Source organism: Brachycentrus maculatus, unplaced genomic scaffold, assembly GCF_059751285.1.
Source record: "Brachycentrus maculatus isolate JH-2025_06_01 unplaced genomic scaffold, ASM5975128v1 h1tg000048l, whole genome shotgun sequence".
Classification (NCBI taxonomy): Eukaryota; Metazoa; Arthropoda; class Insecta; order Trichoptera; family Brachycentridae; genus Brachycentrus; species Brachycentrus maculatus.
The window spans coordinates 565362-587296 of record NW_028280802.1 but is presented as its reverse complement, the minus strand read 5'-3'; the positions used below and the strand labels follow the sequence as shown (position 1 = coordinate 587296).

The 21935-nt window shown below is 31.7% G+C and overlaps 1 protein-coding gene and 1 long non-coding RNA gene across 4 annotated transcripts in view; one reads left to right on the top strand and one right to left on the bottom strand.

The window, feature by feature from the left end:
• LOC148312231 (discoidin domain-containing receptor 2-like) overlaps nucleotides 1-20651 on the top strand; it is a 413155-nt gene extending 392504 nt beyond the window's left edge. For all 3 annotated transcript variants that reach the window (XM_088277615.1, XM_088277614.1, XM_088277613.1), the window contains 9 exons: nucleotides 7562-7709; nucleotides 8274-8599; nucleotides 10951-11158; nucleotides 12041-12556; nucleotides 13120-13253; nucleotides 13462-13584; nucleotides 14561-14670; nucleotides 15115-15375; nucleotides 15716-20651. In XM_088277615.1, coding sequence (XP_088133741.1) covers nucleotides 7562-7709; nucleotides 8274-8599; nucleotides 10951-11158; nucleotides 12041-12556; nucleotides 13120-13253; nucleotides 13462-13584; nucleotides 14561-14670; nucleotides 15115-15375; nucleotides 15716-16157 — 2268 coding nt within the window. In that variant the 3' untranslated portion in view covers nucleotides 16158-20651. The remainder of the gene's footprint in view (nucleotides 1-7561; nucleotides 7710-8273; nucleotides 8600-10950; nucleotides 11159-12040; nucleotides 12557-13119; nucleotides 13254-13461; nucleotides 13585-14560; nucleotides 14671-15114; nucleotides 15376-15715) is intronic.
• Nucleotides 11205-11852, bottom strand: LOC148312232 (uncharacterized). Its single transcript, XR_015839271.1, has 3 exons — nucleotides 11723-11852; nucleotides 11501-11648; nucleotides 11205-11342 (listed from the first exon to the last, which is right to left on the bottom strand). It is a non-coding gene; the product is annotated as an uncharacterized LOC148312232 (long non-coding RNA).
• Nucleotides 20652-21935: the final 1284 nt, after the last annotated feature.

The following is a 21935-nucleotide window of genomic DNA, read 5'->3' as shown; positions in this document are numbered from 1 at the left end:
CATGATACAATTTAATTTTTCTTACGAAATGAATTTAATTCAATTGAAAAACTAAATTATATTAATAACTACATATAAGTTATGGTAATGGAATTTTGTATATAAATTTAAATAATGCATCGATAGATCTAGATGTAAATACACAATGTATTAAAATTAACAATAAAAAAATATTTATTTTAAAAATAATTTCTTAATTACCGATTTAACGTAGCAATTAACTATGCTTTATTAGGTTCAATCATTGTAAATCGTTTAAATTTTGAATCAGTAAAAAACAAAAGTTATCATTTATTTTCTAAATAGTTTTTATTATCAGGGTATTTCTGATTTACGCTTTATCACTTAATACGGTGTGTTTTTTGTTGTAATACGATTAAAATTATTTATTTTCTTATCATCCGTTTTGGTTCCTCATTTGTAGTAATTATTTAATATTTAAAAAATTGATTTAAAATCGTGGACGATACAGTGTTTTAATAAAAGCATGGCGCCATTTTCTTTCCGACACGAAAGCCAATGTAAATGTTTTACGTGTGACTCTGTCTTTGTACTCGATAAAATGTATAAACCGACATGTTTTGTTATATAACATAAGTGGAAAATATTTCAAAAGCTATAATTGCGTGACAGACATGCTCCAAATTTTATTGTCGTTTCACGTGGCTGTTAAAATAAATACTTGATTGTAAAATGTTTATGCTTTATAAAAAGTATTTAAGTTATTATAGTCGGATAACACCTTTTGATAAAAAAATAAAACAATATTTTTAATATAAAATACTCCAATTTTCGTATTTTCGGACGATAAACGCACCCAAAAATTTCTCTTTAATTTATTTTTTGTATGTTCGGACGAAAAGATGCAAACTAATTTTTAGGTAAATTTTTAGACTTAAAAATGTGTCTTATGGTCTGAAAAATACTATACTAGTATATTAGGTGTATCAACATAAAAAAATTGGGATACTTCATTTATTATAAACATTTTCTTACGGAAATTACTTTCAATGACCATCCCACAAATAATAAAGCCATGTAGATTAAAAATGATCGATGTGGTGCTTATTTTTCAGAAATAGACATATTAAATTAAACACTATTAGTATAAAAATTAATGAAGTTTTTTATCACCAAATCATCAATATGTTTAGTTTTCGCATGATATTTTACATTGAATTGTAAATTGCCCTCACACTAGGAAATACAAACATATTTTACTTCAAATATTTGATTTTCTAGTATCTAATTTTTCCGAAACTCAATGTGTGTATGAATAAATTTGTAATAAAAGAGAAATACGCTCAAAGTCTTCAGAATTATTATTTACGTTTTCGAAAAATGGTTGAAAATTAAATGCCTTCTTTCCTGTTGGATACCTTTTGGTTGGTATAAGAGGTCAGAAAATTTCGGGAAAATCGATTCCGGCAGTCTAAATTCATGTAATTTATAAAAAAATTGTTCACTTTTCCGGAAACCTTTAAACGTTGCAGGAAGCAATTAATCAACCACAAAAACTTTGTTTTTTAATCATAAGGAAATATGCTTTATGTAAGCGGCTCTTAGATTCACCCGCTTAGTAATAACTTAGGGAGAAATATGTTCTTCTTTCTAATTATTTATGTATCGCTTTGTAAGAAAATTAAAGAATTATTCTACCTTCAAGCCAACGCCCAGCATGTTGTAGTGTACATTTGTGATACACTATTTGTATTTGTGATACTAACATATCTATGTTTTGCATTGCTGTAATTCTTTTAAGATGTTTCCTCTCTTATTCTTATCTTGTCTCTCACGCTAAATCGCAGTTTTTCTTATATATATATATATATATATATATATATATATATATATATATATATATATATATATATATATATATATATATATATATATATATATATGTATATATATATATATATATATATATATATATATATATATATATATATATATATATATAATATTTTAATGTATTATTTTAAAGGGTTATAGGTTTTAACGTTAAATAATTTTTTTCACTTTTAGAGTTTATATTATTTTGTTAATTAACAAATAAATGCAATATTAATATTATTCTACCAAAAAAATCTAAGGGTGGTGACTGACCGGAGCATTTCGTCGTAACATCGCTCGCGGCGAGCATCCGAAACTATGGATGGAGCGTTCGGCTCACTGTACTGAGTGCCTGAATGCTCGCATTGTAACGTATTATGTTACGACGAAATGACTCCGGTCAGTCACCACCCTAAGACCGGGACTGAAAACACGTAGTAAAAATTGATGACTTTTTTTTTATTTTGAATTTAAAAAGTTCACCCTAAATGTAGTAAATTGATTGAATCTGTAAAATCGACACGAAAATAATTCATCAGGTTTATTAATAACACAATTTATAAAACAAATAATTATTATTCACTGAACTGATTTTGGACACTGAAATGAATTGAAAACTGAACCATATTAATAATGTAATGCATTATAATGTTTAAAAAAAATTCCGTATGATATTAATCTAGTAATTGTATACGGTTTATACTAGCAATACTCACATTATAATCCAAATAAAATACCTCTAGGGAACAAACCCATGACCTCATTATTCAGATTAAGCACTTTATTTCTGCGCCACAGGGCTGCCATTAATCAATGATATTTTCAAAAATGCCGCGTTAGATTTAAGTATCCATGAACAATTGAATTGATTGGTTTTCATTTAAAGTAGTATAATGTACTCTCATACTGGTGTAACCTTCGTGATCTAAAGTCATTAATGCAGCAACTAAAAATATTTACGGACATCAGTACCTAGCTATTTTCTTGCCTACGAGAACTCCTGCGGTTCTATACTATAATGATTATCACTCTTAAACCAACCTTTGTTCATTATTTATAATGTTTTTAATTTACTAACTCAAGTATTCTTTTAATTAGATTTTTCCATAAAATCTAAGTTAAGGTTCATTATTCGATAAGCCGCAACATAATTTTCTCTAAACCCAGGATACATTTTACGTGATCGATTTTTTTCTTAAAACAGTTTTTGTATTGAAAAAATAAGTTTTTCGTCGAAATAACTATATAGTTTTGAAAAAAGAGAGTCATTTAAAGGTAAGGAGTTGAAAAAAAAAATTATTTTCTATATACGTATGTATATTCTAAATAAAAATACAAAAATTACCAATCTTTAAAAAAAATTGTTACCTCTTCGGTAGTCTTTGCAAAGATCCCCTTAAATAAAACTTTTTATATGAAATATATTGAAAAATCTCGTTTTTTGTCATTTTTAATAATAGAAAGACAAAAGTTACATATTTTTTTTTTCATTTTTGTAAAGAATTCAAGTTGAATAACTTTATAAAGGATATTTAAAAAAAAACTCTTTGTTTGTCATTTATAATAATGAAATGACAAAAGTTTCATTACTTTTTCTCTACACTTTTTATCTGTGCAAATTTTGACCTTAAAATTTCAAAACCTGAATTTCGTTCAAATTATGGTTTTGGGCTCATTCAGTCCGATGTGTCCCCAGAGAATTTAGTTTTTATAAAACATAAAATGGATGCAAAAATGAGACAAGCATTTTTATTTTGAAATTATGAAACAAGTTTAACTCGACCCATGGAAAAATACACTAAAAGCATTAATGTTTTAATTTCATTTTGTAAAAAAAAGATTCAAGGATTTTTGAATTTTTTTATTTTTACTCTTGTATGCAAATAATCCCTAGGGATTATTGGAATGCTTATCGTGAAAAACCTGCTAATCTTTACAGGCCTTATTAAAATGTTGGCTACAATAAACTCGTATTTCAAATAACAGGTAAATCTATCGACCCTGTGCTCGCAACCTGTGTAGATTTTGGTAAATAATTATAAGTAGCGGTATGTTTGAGTAAAGACATATATTAAATATGAATATGAACTTCACTGTTCGATTAAATCATTTTCTCGCTTGACACTTGCTTAAAGCACTGAAAGAAAGCCTTACATGATATACTTTACTTGAAATACAATCGACGTACGAATATATGATTGTTACAGTTTTAGGCGGATTTTGAAGCAAACAGCTTCTTCTTTAAGACATATTAATTAATGCTTAAAACTACCCACTTTACATACAAAAATTCTAATATTCGACGGTTAGCAGGGCATAGGTGATAATATCAAGATACTGTTTTTTTTATATATGTAAAATGTAAATATATATATATATATATATATATATATATATATATATATATATATATATATATATATATATATATATATATATATATATATATATATATATATATATATATATATATATATATATATATATATATATATATATATATATATATATATATATATATATATATATATGGTATATGCAACATATAGTATGTGTATCAGAACTCTCTTTTTAATACTCAGTCATTGATTATTAATAGCTAAGTTTCAGCCAGCACACATTTTCACATTATTGGAACTACATAGATAAACATGTACCTTATATTAATATTTATATCGCCCGAAACTACGTGGTTCGAAAATCAATGCAGGAGGTGCGTGACTGAGGTGCGTTAGGCCTCGCAGTTGGAGAAATTCATATCAATCTAATTTGATGCCTCGGAACCTTTACATAGGGAGGAGGTATATGTGTAGAGCGCCAAGATCATATCACGCATGGTTGTCTGTGGGTATTTTGACGTTTTTAAGGACTTTGTTTCCTATCGAAACTATACATACCTAAATGAATAATAATTACCTCGTAGTATGAACATAGAAATTGAGGAAATCATTTTTCACTAAAGCCTTCACGCAATAATGTAAGGAAATACTTACGCGTACACTGTTATTCCGGAATATTTTTTTTAAATGAATAACCGTCATGTAAAAACTTATTTGTCTGCTTTAAAAGTGTTCAGATATATCGCTATTGTAACGAGTAACAAAGACTCGCGAAAAAATAACGAAAACGTGAATACGCCTCACTCATCGTAAAAAGAAAATAAAGTTTGTTCTCAAAAATCACTCAGCACATCAGCCATGAAATCATATCGACACATTTTTCAGATTCTTGAAAGCGTTTAGAAAAAGCGCGGGATTACAGTGAGGGGACCGTGAAGGTGAGCGGAGAGGTGCGGGTGGAGCTTTTCAAAGCTTCCTCTCAATTTTTGCGGGACGCATATGTTTTTATACAACTTTCGTCTTTTGAGCGCCGAGGTATAAAAGTGTATATAAATTTTCCACGGAATACACGAGTCATCCGAGGGGGAAACTTGTTCCATTCAAGAGCTGCCTTGGAGATGGGTAGAACAGAAGATAGGATGGATCTGCTCGAGGCAAAAGAGGAATTTTTTAATTAAAATATGCAGCGATACTTTAATTAAACGTTGGGCCGACATAACTTAAATTGTTGGGTCACGTAAGATTTCTATTAGGTGGAAGTCAATAGCCAAGTTAGTATTGTTTACTTGTAATAATTCAGTTTCGTCCACAAATTGTGAGCCACGAATCACTCTTTTAAGGCTTCGGTATATAACTAGATCTAATAAAAAAATTAATAACCCCTTTCCAATACATTTATTAGAAATGTCCCAAGGTTGTTTTTTTTCAATTTCATAAGCATTTACCTAACTCTAAAGGAAATTATTTTTTTTTATTTCCCAGACCTAGTTAAAATCAAATATTAAAAGGACGAGATCCGGTATTTATATTTACCAACCCTATTGTTTTTATATTCTTATTTTTAAAAAAAAGCTGAATTCTAAACACTTTAATTCAATGCGCTTTATTAACTTGTAAATGCTATCATATTTAACTAAATAAATATATAAACGTTATCAAAAATAAAACTGTTAAAAAATGTGTAATAAACTAAATGTTACACTTTAAAACTCGACGCACTTGGTACTTGAATTTTACGTGCAGCCCCTAAATGTTTATTTTTAGGCAAGAAAATCAATACCAGGTAATATACTCGTATTCAGACAAATAAATGATACAGACAAATAACTTAAGCCTTGTAAAAAGGGGATAGCTGTACATACATAATATATTATAAATCATTATACTTTGTGTCAATCCGCTATGTACGTTGCGTTAGTTATCTTTATTATTCACCCTTTAGCTCCATTAAATCTCGTTGCTTAATTTTTTTTTAACACTTTAAAGGAATCTTCGCAATTTTTTTTCGTGAAAGGTAATAATCCTGTAATCTTTGACTTATTTAGTGTAAAATGTAAGATAGGGAAATTCATGAAATAATTAAGATCTTAAATTTAAATTCGTTACATAAAATTTATTGGAATTAAATCGAACAACAATTGAGATGTAAACTGTTAATTTTTATAAATATTTTTTATAAAATTATTTTATAATAAAGTGTCAGGTTGTGGTCCCGTGGTTAGTGTTGTGGACTCTCGACTCAGAGTTTCTCGGTTCGAACCCACTTTACCACAATTTGATATATATTTGTAATGAGCCGCCTAGGCTCACAGAAATAGTATGGAATTGAAGGAATTTGGAAATACAAGCGTACAATAAACATCACAGTACCTATCTCTTTTATTCACTTGTACTTTTTTTCATCTAGATTTTCTACAATTGCCATTCCAAATCTTTCCGTTATTATTCGTGTTCCAAATGAAATATTTAAACTTACGTGTCGTATATTTTTGGTAATCTAAATATACCATATGTGTATGTACATAACATAACATAGATCCTGAAGCATTTCAAATGTTAATATTGATGCAAAAATCAAACGACTTCAAGGTTCACGAAACGAAGTAACTTGTAACGTTTTCAATCTCATTACAAATTTATAGAACTTTACAGCTTGGGAAGTTGATTGCACGTTTCCGTGGAAAGGTACACTTAAAAGGATATCGGTCTGGTCACTTTGATTGCCGGAATTCGATTTCCAGACAAGTAAAGCATCACTTATGCATATTACTAGGGACTTTCGTCGTAAGAGAATTAGATACATCCGACTTAATTACTATTTAGCCTCTCATAATTTACATTTCTGACATCTCAACATAGATGAAAAATAATATGTAAGTCGGGGCATTTACAGGGCTTACTACCTGTTACAGGCTAGGTTGGGTGATAAATTTACACACGCGTAACATTCTCCCATTCTACCCATGATTGACAACCACAATACTCAATTTTTTTACGAGATTGATCAATATCTCCTAGATATATTGATCAATCTCGAGACAGTACGTGCGAGTTCACAACAATCTTTGATGGAATGAGGAAAGCATTTATTAAGCAGAGACTTTTTATTTGTATGCGAGGTCCGAATCATTATATTCACATACTTGAAACCCGCCTAAACATGATTTTCAATTTTGCCTGTAAATGCCCAGACTTCCATATTATTCTTCATCTATACTGAAATATCAAAAATGTTAAATAAAACTCCTAAGTGGAGATAATCCAGATTTGTGAACAAGTATTTGGACGCACTCAAATTTTGTTCCAAAATTTAGTATGCATTTACGCAGAAAGAGAGTGCGTTTCCTTATATGATTTTTTGGTATTTATGTTTTTTTTTGTTTCAGATTATCACTGGGAATACAAATACTTATTCTGAATCGAAGAAAGAACTGGAACCGCCATTTTGGGCTTCGAAAATAAGATTCTACCCTTACAGCTACCATCGCCGCACTGTCTGTATGAGAGTCGAACTCTATGGCTGCTTTGGAAATGGTAAGAATATCATGCATTGTTTATTTTAATAAGTATTTAATTTATAACTTTTACTGTTATATTATTATACATATAACCGTGACTTTTTTCCATGTAACGAGGTGGAACGGCGTTCTGGGACCTTTTTTCACAGATATATATATTTTTTAATTTACAAAATCAATTAGACGAAACAATGTTTGTGCTTACTTAATTACAATGTTTATTTTTTATAATTCATCAAAATGATAAAATACGGTATTGTAACGAATATTCAAATGATATTTGTTTTTTTTTTTACTTAAAAGCTTGAGGTGAAGTGATTTCCGGTACCTTGTTTGTTAAAAAAAAAGCACTTCATATAACTATTATGCACGTATTTTGTCTAGTGTCTAGATCAGAAATGTGATAAATTAACAAGAAAACTTGAAAAAATAACTCTGTAAAACATTACGTCTCAGATGTAAGGTTTTGCAGTTTAACATATTTTAGATGATATTTTAATCAAATGGATAGTTACGTGTTACGTTACGACGAAATGACTCCGGTCAGTCTCCATCTTAACGGTATTTGTTTTTTTTTCAGATGGGGTGATCAGTTACTCAATGCCACAAGGCGACAAGCATATCGGCGGTCGGGAGATGTTCGACACGACTTACGACGGCCATTGGGAGAAAGAACTGATCCGCGGCCTGGGGCTGCTCACCGATGGGCGCTTCCCCGCGGACGCGCCCGCCGGGACGTCGCCCCCGAGCGGCGCGGCCGCCGGGGGCGTCTCGGACGCGGGCTGGGTCGGTTGGCGCAACGACACCAGGGACAGAGGGGTCCACATCACCTTCGAGTTTGACACTGTCAGGGAATTCACGGCTGTGCACATATTTTGCAACAATCATTTCACAAAGGACGTTCAGGTATACATACAGAAATCTGTTACTTCTCAGTAACCTGTTCATCACGTGGGTGGCGATATATACCGACACTATCTCCTCTCAAGCACATTAGCATGCGTCCTATGCTCCTTACAAAACTCCTAGCAAGAGTCCTTAGCTTTGCTCCTTGAGAAAATATAAATTAGTTGCTTCCGATTCACAAAACTCGACAACACAGGCGAGTCAATAAAAGAGAATTCAAGGCGAAATATATTTTGGCCATGATGAATGATATTTTGGTGTTGCTGCACTCACCGAGATGTGGCGACAGGCGCTGTGGCGTAGTTGGGTAGACGCTCGACTGCGAAACTGGCGTCGCGGGTTCGATTCCCACCAATTGCAAAATTAATTCAAGATATATTTATTTTCAATTGGTCTGGGTGTTTGTTATGTATTTTTCACAATTTACCTTCCCTATCCTTCTTATCCTACATGCAGACAAGCCTCTAAAACAGAAACTTTGCGGGTTATTCCTTTTAAAAATAAAAATTAAATTCCTTGCCTCTGTTTGTTATAAATTTAAACTGAAGAAGAGCGGAATGTCAGTTTTTTTTCTCCTGAAAAAAGCAATAGCCAAGTAAAATGAGTATTCAAACATGCACTAAAAGTATGAAAATATGATTCAACAAGATTAATTATGATATATTTAGAATTTTTATCTAAAAAAATTAGATGACTATCCTGTAAAATTTATGAAACTTAGGTAGTGGCTTCTTTGCTCAAGTCATCGTAATACCCACTTGTATATACTCGTATTAGAATATACATAAAGTCATTAATAAAAATGAAACACAATTTTAGTTTGATTTTGGTTTCGTCATAAAAAATTGCAGGAAATTGTTTCTCTTATTTTAAACATTACTTTTTGCAACGCTTTCATACGAGTTATAAGATACTTACATACCTAGTTTTCCCTACTATTGCGCTTTTCATTCAGAATCTATTTAACTATTTAAAGGCCGCGAAGTGACTCGAAGCATGGAGGCACCACTATTTTACGTATATGGAGCTATTGTCATGCCAACTTTAAACATAATTGCATTTTTAACTAGGTAGTCTGACGGTTTTTTTTCAATGTGTTTTACAACAAAAATTAAAAAAAATGGCGACACAATAGTAATTTCTTTTTTAATTTAACTTTTTTTTTAAATTTTGTAAAATGTAAAAAGGAATACTGTTAAGAGCATTTAAATGTAAGTGTAGCTCATCTTTATTATTTGTAAGTTACTCTTTTTCGTCTATTGTACTTACTCGTACATATTAACCAACCCTACTGGTCTAATTTTAATCATATTTTACGTTTGAATTTTGCTCGAAAATTCTTCTCTATAAATACTTAAAAGGTTGTTTTAAAATTATTCTAATCAAATTGACACTCATGGTGATCTGCTGGGAAGGACAAGATATTCACAAATACACATTAAATATAACTTTATTTATGAAACCACAGTTTTCTCGAAACCAACTCGCAAAATCACTCCCTCTGAAAAACTTCTTGTAAGTACCTTTAGGTCTTAGCTCGCCACCGAGTTTTCCTTAATTTGGTAAATACCTATCTCCGAGTACAGCTCTGGTGAACAGATGAAAGCGCTACCTTTATCAGTCGCCCTATTTATTATTAACCTGGCAATTTCGCGTTAGGCCTTTTTCCTAGCCTATAAAGTCCCTAAAATATGGCACAAGACCCCTTCAATGAAACGGCTCTAGCAGAATGCATTATTTTTGTTAGGAGGGACCAAAGTTAAAGCTAAAAGCTTTAATCGTCTTATAGATTCTGCGACAAGAGGGGTAATTAAAAACAATTTAAACCTGGCTGTTAAAACATTAAGTTCTGATTCCTTGAACTAGATAAAATGAAGATGAAAATAGGAAAATTATCGCTATGTAGCTATGTAGTCAGATTTACTCCACAATTTAGTTTGTTTTACATCAAATATCATTTTATTTATCCTGCTTTACAATACAAAATATATGCATTATGCTAAATATTGTTCCATTCACGTAAAATTAATTTACAAGGAAAAAAACACTATGGACACTTCGCTAAGCAAATACCTCAAAGAAAAACATTCGTTTTTAGTTATAAGTTTTACACGATGAAGAACATACTTCTCGTATATTCCAGCAAAATAGTTCTTGCACAGAATTGTTGCGCAAATCAGTTACTTTCCAGATACATACATATTTTCTGAGAAGCTGTGGTGATCTTATTAGCCGATGATCCGATGGTAGTTACTGTTTAAAAAAAACACTTACGTAATATACTTCATATTATATTACTTCATATTTTTACTCTTGTGTATTGTATGTAATTCCGTTGGTATGATTTTCAGGTATTCGCCGAAGCTAGTGTTTTGTTCTCAGTCGGAGGAAAGATTTTCCCCGGTGAACCAATCACATACAGCTACGTTGAGGACAGGATATTTGAAACATCTAGAAACGTCTCAATCAAACTCCATCACAGAGTAGGCAGATTCGTGAAATTACAGCTATCGTTTGCATCCAGGTGGATAATGATCAGTGAAGTCGTTTTCGACTCTGGTAAGTTATGTTTTTCTTGTTTTAACTTTACAATTTATATTTTACTTATTTTCATCGTGAAAAAATAAACTAAATTAAAAACAAATGTTGATTGCGCGGTTAAAGAAAAATCTTTGGATTTCAATTTAATTTAAAACCGTGAAATCCTCATCTGATGTATCTGAATTCGATGAGGCAGGCCTATCTGAAAAATGTTTGATATGATTAAACGTCATGTATTAATAAAAAGTGCACCGAAAATCCTTTAAAATTATAGCTTTAATTAATTCCAACATAAAGTAATTTTTGTTATAGATAGTAATTTTAAAACTTATATTTCATAAAATAATTTTGCTATCGTACCTTTCATCCTTTTATTCAAATCATTAACAAAATTAGATATAATATCAGACGCAATTTTTTCCATCTTTATCTTTTTTGCCATGGCTTTCCGCATTTTGGGTTGATTTCGTTTGTTTTGTTTTTTGCACATTAACGATTTCGGTCTTCGCTAAAAGAAAAGTTTAAATGGTTTCCGCACTTATTTAATATATTTCTTGATGAACGTTTTATTTATATTCATACCTTTGAAATCTTCCTTTTTTGCATTTTTTTTGGTGATTTTCTAGCACGCATTTTTTGACAATTTGAAAACATGCAAACTTGGGAACAAGATTGCAATATGAATGATATTTAGTTCAAATTCACATTTAATAGAATACGTATTTTATGTAATTGTATTATTCGATGTCAGTAGGTACTCATCAAAACAATAAGTTTGGAATGTTTATCACTCTTTATTTTGTGACTAGAATTATTCCCGTCCTAAGAAGGCGCCTTTTTAAATAAGCAACTTAACCTTATTTTATAATAGTGTCAATAATGTAATCATTATTTTCGCAGATGTTGCCCATGGCAATTTCACTGCAGAGACAGGAATCCCACCGCCAGCATGGGATGACTCCACTGGGAAACCAAATGTCCCAATATCTACCGTGAAACAACCAGATTCCGTATTGATCAAGTCGATCGTAGCCGCGCTGGCGATCATCATCATCGCTCTAGCAGTGATCATTATCCTTATCATCCTGCGTTACCGTCGTAGAAAGTGCTTCGCTAGTCCGTTGGCCTCCAAAGTGACCATTCCTCCTTCTCACACTGTGGAGAAGAACACGATTCTCCACCGAATCGATGATTTGGACGATTATACGAGAGACTCTAGATGTGGGAATTCGGGTGACATGTCCACGCTACCGGTTCCTTTGATCAAGAAGAACAAAAACGACTATGGGTTGGACGTGAAGATGGATGACTATCGAGAACCATACCGGGCGTTACAGCATGCCCCTTACTACAGCTATAGTTCGGTTGTTATGGAGATGCGAGACATGGGAGAAGACTCCAACGCATGTATGTCGGGTAAGTAATCCGATGCTCAATAATAATGATTCTTTAGTGAATTCTTTTGTGAAACTTCTTCAGCCGCGAGGAAGAAAATTTTCAAGACCTAAACGAAAAATCAAACAAAGTTGTTACGCCGTGGAGTTCTGATGATGAATACATAATATAATAATAAATATTTATTTTATGGCTAGAAGTTTCGCTGTACATCCGCACTTTGTTATACGCACCCTCTTTTATTTCAACAAAAACACCGTTAAAAAGCGATATTAAATGTCATTTTACATAGAACCATCATTTATGGATTCAAACAAGGTTACGATAATCCATTTTGATGATCATTTAAGGATTAAAACTGGAACCCGCTTAGATGACTTTATTTGTTTCAGTCTTACACACATTCCATTATATTAAGATTATCAAGTTAAAATTGCGATATTTGAATGTCGAAGATAAGGATTAAGAAGATGATTACGGTACCAGAAGGAATATAAATACGTTTTAATTATACAGATTTGTGAATTAATCCTGTTAGTGCTGCTTATATATTTTGTCTAATGTAAGTAAACATTTTTTTGTAGATGGTTCTACCTATGACTACGCAGTACCTGAGATTGGAGCTGCCCCTCTTTTACCCCAAGGTCCCCCTCCGCCACCGGCTCCAGCCTCTGATAGGGAGAGTCAATACTCGGGGAGATCTCGTTCTATCACCAAGGTAAATAGGTTTTTACGATTAGTTTTTATATTTCTTATTTTGTGTAACAACTGTTCTCTCGTCATAAAATTGATTCAATAATAAAATATTGAAGACCAATAAACACATTATTATACACAAATGTGACACCGGTCGCTTCCAAATGTCTTTATTTAAAAATATTTTTTATACATTTTTATATGTGAACATATAACTTTACGCTTTTTAGTCACCCAATCAACCTGAGATCTTGGCTTCACTGAAACGGAGATTGGAGCAAACCAACGTACCAGAATTCCCGAGACACCGTCTTCGGATGCTGTCGAAACTTTCTGAGGGAGCTTTTGGAAAGGTAAACTATATTTTAAATACAGGAATCAAAATAAACAAAATTGTTTCAATTTACTGCGAATGTCTCCTATTTTATTGTGGGTTTTTATCAACCTCTAAGCTGCTCGATTTCGAGTGTCAAACTTTCCGTCCCGTGCTGGATTATTTTACATTACAATATTTTTGACAAAAAAAGCATATTTTTGACAATTTTTTATAGTGAAACTTTCGGATATCCATCATAAATTTTCACAGTACACAATGCACTTTATTTATTATGTTTTTATGGTGTATTTACACAAAAATATTAATATTTACGGACTCGCGGCCTAAAGTATGGCGGCTGTATAGAAGACGCGGCTGTCGTATCTGCGGAGCACGAGTCGACCGGAAGTATTCACGATAAAGTTGACACTAAATTAAAATAATTTTGATATTTTATGACAATAAATCAAAGAGAACTAATTTATCCTTGCCTCGAACCAAATTTAAGTGCAAAAAATTATCCATAGGTGTTGATATAAGTACGTAAAGTTGAAAAACGACTATGCATGCGATCCGCAGTCAACGGTACTTCTATAAAAAACGACAATAGATGCGATCCGCAGCTTACGGGTTAAAAATGTACCTTTTGTACTATATAATTATCTTATAGGTGGCGTTGCTTTATTTTCTAGGAGGCAATGCTTAAGGCAAAAAATATCTATTATTCTGGTTTTCTATGGTTGTCAAAATCGTGTATTGAGATGGCCCGCTTGATTTGATTTTTGTTTTCTATCGGATAATTTACTTCTACATTAATCAAAATGTAAACACAATATAAATTAGAGTTAATTTATTATCAAATAAACATGAAATTATTGCAAAATACCGTGTTTTTAAAAATTGCCTCGGATTTCGGCACGAACTTCCGAGATGAAAAAATGACTACCTTAATAACTTAGCCGGAATACGAGAGTATATATTTATTATGAATTAATGTTAATTTTTGCTTCCAGGCTTATGTGGCTGAGGCAGATGGAATACCCGAATATGGTTCCAATGTTTGTTTAGAAAAACGTCTAGTTGCTGTAAAATTCTTGACCCAAGATGCATCAGAGAAGCAAAAGTGAGTATTACTTTTAGTAGGTATTTGAAACCTTATCAAAGTGTTATTATATAATCACATTTTGACATAATTTGGTTTCCTTATGAGATTTTGACAATATCGAATTTAATTTTAGCACTCTAATATTCTGAAAAAATACTCCTTAAATAAATATATGTACTTATTTCCTAAAACTCATTTTTAAATTCTGTTGATCTAATCTAGAGGTATGTTATGGAGCGATATTAACTAACTAACTAACCATCACGCCGCTTCCCGCAGGGGTAGGCAGAGAGAATCGAACGCCACACCACTCTGTCTTTGCAAACATTCTCTGCCTCTTTGGAGCGATATTAAACATAAATATCACTGGTGTGAGGTTCCAGTTTACTCCGATCCATTCCGAATTATAGAATCATTACAAAAGCCATTCTCTTGATTAAGAAGAATTTTGTAAATTTCCAGGGAAGAATTTTCTCGCGATCTCCGCATACTGGCCGCCCTGCAGGATGAGAGGTTGGCGCGCGTGCTCGGCGCTTGTCGACGCGGCGACCCCAGCGAGCCCATGGCCGTGGTGCTGGAGTACTTGGAGCCGGGGGACCTCCGCCAGTTCCTGCTCTCCCGCAGCCTGGACCTGTCCACCCTGCTGTACCTCGCTGAGCAGATCGCTGCTGGCATGAAATATCTCGAGTCCCTAAATTTTGTGCACAGAGATCTCGCTACAAGGTAATGACCATTGTGATCACAATATATGGGACGCGTCACATTAAAATTATGTACTATTCATATTAATTGTATTAATATGAATAGTACATAATTTTACCCGTAAATTTTATTTCTTGGTATATTTTTTAAAAACAGTTTCTTCCACGTTTTGTCAGTAAACAATTATGCAGTTGATTTTAGTTTTTCTTCATTTATGAACGAAATGTTTTAAATTATAATTTTCACCGAATCTATTTTTGTTCGTATTGTTAGGAAGATTTTCACTTTACTTATGCAACTCAAACATTTATCGCTGTTACAAATACACATCAATAATGCCTTAATTTTCTTCATCTTTCAGAAACTGCCTCATGGGACAAGCGTACCAAATAAAGATATCGGATTTGGGCGCAGACAGTGAGCTCTACATCGCTGACTACTATAGGGAAGAAGGGAACCTTCCGCTTCCTATACGTTGGATGTCCTGGGAGTCTGTTTTCCAGGGGAAATTCACCACCAAGACAGATGTGTGGGCTTTTGCTGTAACTTTATATGAGATCCTCACTTCGTGCAGACCGCTGCCTTACGAGCACATGTCAGACCGTGACGTGCTGGAGAACCTCGCCAGCCTCAGGCAGAGCGAGAGGCTCTTCCAGCCGCTGAACCGCACTCCCCAATGCCCCAAGGACATCTATGAGCTCATGTGCGAGTGCTGGCGACGCGATCAGCGAGACAGACCGCCGTTCAGCGAGATTCTGCTCTTCCTCCAGAGGAAAAACCTCAATCTCAAATCCAAAGCGTGACAGTGGTACAGTGACAATGGTCACTTTATTTGGGATAAAATAAAGAACCACAAATCTGTTTACGTGTAGGACCAATATTATTGGCGATTTTTGTGATGGGTGTTAATAATTGTTGTTAATAATTATGTGAATGAACTTTAACTCTTTAAAAGTTTGCATGTAGTTAAATCCATCAAAGTTTTGCAACAGGGTAAGCCTGAAAAATGATTCACTTTTGTATAAACAAGTCATCTTAATTATTGTAAAAATATTTCTATTTCTTGCTCCTTTCATTAACATTTTTAGTTATAAAATCTATATCAAATAATTTTATACCAAAAAAGACAATCATCTCAATATTTATGCACGTGATTTTTGATGTGTGTTATTGAGAAATTTTTAATATCAGGATAACTGTATTTTTTTTATATAATCAACTTTAAATATACACTCAAGTGGATTTTAACATAATTACACCCGAGAAGTGATAAAATGGTAGTGTATTTCTCAAACTGCTGGGACTAAAAAATAATATTATTTAAATAATGGTTTTCAAGCACCGGCCCACAGCCAAAAACCATTATTATTTACAAAGTATGCATACACATATATTTTTTTTAACTACATATATATGTAGAGTGTATTTGAAATAATAAGCACGACACATTGGATTTATATTAATATTATGAAACAATATAGTTATTACAACTTATGTATGTAGCTTGATGTTAAATTGACAAAATATTATTACTGTAAAAATATATGTACATAATTAATACAATAATCGAGAAACTTTATCATTAAAATATCCTGTTTTCTCAAATAGTATGTAGTTATAATGTATAAAGTTGACCACTATTATAAAAAAGTATTACATGCACGTATGTTCACCACTACACCTACTATGTTTCCTTTCAATAACAAACTCGTTTGTAATTATATCGAAACTCTCATAAAATAAATTTTATAAGGAACAACAAAATCAGTTATTTTACAGCTAACGTATGGAATGTGTTTTTTAATTTATTATACTCATCTTGCACTCTTGCAAAATGCTTTTTACATAAGAAATGTGTTAAACATATTTACAGAACTTTACATCAGGATTTTTACAGAAATCATGTTTTATTTTTAATCAAATTTCACTTATAACTTTTTATGTTGTTTAGTATAGAAGAATCTTATGACATTTTATGAATTACTCTGGTTATATGTATCTACTTTCAGAAGATACCGTAATTTCCTTCATTATTAAAAAGAAAGGTGTTCCCATGCTATCGTTGTTTACATTTTAATTATTATATTTTTCTAAATTTTCATTGTTCATTTGTTTATGAAAGAAAATGTGCATAGATTTTATATAATAAAACCTATGTTTTATTATCTGCTAAATGTATTTGTATTTACTGACTAGAATTTGATATCAAACCCATCAATTTCGCAGGTAAAACGAAAGTGTTATATTCTTATTTATTTTCCTTTGTAAATTAAACATTTTTGATTTCAGTTTTTTATTTATTTGTAAAACAATTTAATTGAAAAATGTATAAATTAAAACATAAATTTCTGTATCTGATAATTCCATGTAATTTTTTATTTTGTTTTGTTTTTTTGTCCACCTCCGTAGTGTAATGGTCAGCTCTCTCAGCTACCGTTCTAGAGGTCCCGGGATCGATTCCCAGGGGGGGTGAAATAAATATAAGTGATTTTTTCACTCTAATATTTATTCAATATTATCCTGGACTGGTATCTGAAGCGGAGGGCTGATCACCTTTACTTCTTTTTTTAACCATCAAGATAACACTGTGTTTGTATAATGCAGTGCCCTATGCACCACTGGGGTGCGGATAAGGGTTTGAATTGAATATTATAAATCTGATATGAATATGCTTGTCACAATTTAATTTCTGGAGGAATTTACTCATCTATAGGTAAATTTTTCACGAAATAGTATTTTATAAACAAAAGGGACCCTTTCATGGCAGCAGTAACACAAAGCAAGCGAAATCATTTGACAACGAATATCTTTATTTGTAATTATTTTTTATTTCCGTAACTGGCGTTATCTACTTGTTTGTTGATGGTTCCTGAGTATATTTACATTTTATCTGGCAAAGAGTTGTAGCAAAATGGTAATGTGGGTGGAACTGTACTGTATGTACATACATAATAACCTACAAGACAATATTAATTAATAAATTATTACAATGTATTTACTCTTTAACTGGCTTATAAGCTCCATGGCATATGAATGCCTTGCACCAAATTATAGTGTTTAAAGCTATTTCTATGAGATGAAAATATTTTTTTGTAAATCTAATTTTGCATTGTGGCCTTGCTTTCTGGCTATAATGTATGTGTTTGAGTTTTTATATGTGCTTTATTCATGTAATACATACATTCATATGGTTACAGGGATCAAAAACATTCTTCTCACTCACTTAATATAGACTCTAGATTCTACAGTAATAAATAGGTCATTTTGTTTGTAAGTCTGGTAATCATAATCATTTTTAGGAAAAAAAATGAAGCACTCAAAATTTTATGCTTTTTCACTAGGTAACTTACTGAATGTGTTTAATTAATATAAAATTTTAATACAGTTATTGTTAACTTAAGTTGTGAGAGAAACGTTTTGTTGAATCTTTCGCATTTAAAGAATTTGTATAAATTATGTACAACTATAAATGTAATACATAATCACATATCGCTCACTCCTTTCAAGAACGTCATAAATCAAAAATCGTCAATTCTCAGTTGTGCATGTTTTCGGAATGCCCAGAAAATGTACTATATCCAAGCAAAAGAGGCATATTTCTAACTTAATATTTACCTGCTACAGGGCAGAAAGTGTTGTTTTTGCATTTAAAAAAAAAGAGATTTTTTAATTATTTTTTTAAATATAATAAATATTTTTCAAATGGAGAAAAAACCTTCAGGTTTTATCTAAAAAGATCTACTGCACAGTAAAAAGTTCAATAAGTGGCTTGATATTAATTTTTAATACATTGTATTATATTTTTAAACTTTAAAAACGTTCTCCTGAAAAATCTAGTTTTTTGATTTATGACGTTCTTGAAAGGAGTGAGCGATATGAAAAATATTTTCACTTAAAAACACTGCAGTTTAAATCTGGGAAATAATATTAAATATTTCCATATAATTTTTTTTTATTTGAGCTGTATGATATTATACATATAGACCCCTTAGCTTCTAGGAATTTGGAGATAGATAATCATTAAACCGCCTTCTATTGTTGATAAATTAATTATATTTACTTTTTTTTAACTTTAATCGAATAACTATTGTGATATTTGTTTACGTTGTCATAAATTAAATGAATTATTGTTCAATTACAGAAATATTTATTGAATGGAGTTAGAAATGCGTGTGTTTAATGATAAGAATTTTGTGAAAAAATGCACTGTCAACTTTTCGTGGTAGAAAATTGCAATACAAAAAAATGTTACTAACCATCTGCATTTTACCAATCTGTAAGACTTTTGTAAATATGGTATTAGTGTTTTCTGCAAATGTGTAAATATATACTACATGTCATTTTATGTAACAAATTGACTATAATTCATATTTAAAATAATTATTGTTAGCGTAATTTCCTTATAATGCTACACATAAAATTTGTGTTCACAAGTAATATGTGTATCAGTTGGCGCAAAGGTCACTTTATAGTCATTCTTTACCACAACTTTTCCATAAACCCATGACCAAATTTTAAATGATGGATTTTCTAGATATAAATGTGCACAGAACATAATTCATTTAAAAAATTCCCTGTGTATCAAGTTCTTAGTGGTTTATGTACCAGCTGTGTAATATATGTAATACATACAATTATTAATGTTTGTTCGTAAATTATAGAATTTAATTCTAAATTCAAGTTAGGATTATACATAATTAATATTAATAGCACATAGAGCCTAGTCATAGAATTAAATTTTGTATATTTCAGCAATATTGTACCCAATTTGGTTCTTTCCCATTTAACTGTATCTGAAATGTTAAAATAATAATTGTAATACATACCTTTTTCACTTAAGTCCATTGAAATAACTTATACTTTATTTCGAGATAATAATTTAATCAAACATGTAAATAATTTTTGATCTAATGTTGATGCATTTGTCAATCCACGGATACCCTAAGTTTCATAGTCTTTGCACATGTGAGGCCCTTATTTTTGTTTGGCAAATATAATATGTGTAAGTCGTATGAACAAACAATCGTAGGTTTATATCAGCAATAAACTGAAAGTTTAAAAATTTGTACGTGAAAATAGCACTGAAAAAACATCAAAGCTTTTGCATTTCAATAAAATCACATTTAAAGATATTCAGGTCAACATATCGAGTAACTTTAAAAAAATAATATTACTAAATATGTATGTAGATAAGATAAACATAGACAAAATTAATAAGTATTTGTAGTATTTCTGTATGATGTAGATTATTTTCTTTTGATGTATATGAACATTTTTGTAAAAATAAACATATTGCTTTTGAAAAATACATGCCTTTACATTTTTTTTAAATTGGGTACTTCTGCCTGGTTTAAAGTAGGTTTTCCCAGACTATACCATAGAAATTTAAACAAATGAATGAGTAAGAAGGGAGGGCATCCTGTTATTGATTTATTTAGTTTATGTTATTTTAGTTTTGTAATTAACGAACCAGCCGTCTACCGCAGGGTAATCAGAGATAATAAAATGCCATGCCAATCTGTCTTTGCAAACATTCTTCGCCTCTTCCACATTCATGCATCTCCTCATACATACCTGCCAATTATTTTGACTCCTGACCTGGCCACTTTCAAGTATTTGACATACCTGATTGAGCCAAGTTTTCGTCGGTCTTCCCCTGCTCTTTTTCCAACTACATTCACCGTATAAATTTGTTTTTCCTTTCTTTCCTTACTCATACGTTCCACATGTCCAAACCATCCTAACACAGCTTTCTTAATATTATCGATAATGCTTATCTCAGCCCTGCATTCTTTCTTTATTTCATCATTCAAACATCTATCATACATTGCTTAGCCCCACATTAATCTGAGGGTTTGCATTTCGACTGCATTAAGTTTGCTGTCATCCTTCTTTTACCAACTCTAAGCTTCGCTTCCATACATAAGGGCTGGAACCAGGACTCTGTTGTGTACTGCCAGTTTAGTTTTTAAGAAAATAAGAAGCAATAACAACTCTCAATCACTATGTTATGACCTTTGCGTTAGTGTCGATAGTATTTCTAAAAATACTCATTTATTTGACATGTTTTTTACATTCAACTGAGCCTAAGGGCGTTTGTCCACTTCACAGAATTTTACCGTCCGGCACTTCAGTTAGTGTTTTAAAACGATGATTGGCTTGTGCTTTTGTCCATCTTTCTTCGGATCGGAGCTCTTGATCAGTGCGTGAACACGTTGCGCGTAAATTCGATCACGCTAAACTGTTGTAGTCGCTTTCATTTTTCAAAACCGGACTGCCGGACGGTAAATTTCCGGGTAGTGGACAAGGGCCCTACCTGCGTATTCCTGCCCCTCCAGTTCTTTTTTCGCCACTACGTAGATCCAGTTGATGAGATTTCTAAATATGTATTTATATATTGGTAAATATATATGGCTCCTAAATAGAAACTGGAGTAGTTTATATTGAGATTAGATAAAAAAAAAATAGAGTAGAAGCACTCTTAACTGGCCTTGACAGAACCAACCCGAGGCTGGATAATGAAGAAGTCAGTTAAAGATAAGGAAGATAAGGTTGTGAAAAACACATTTAAAAAAAAAAAA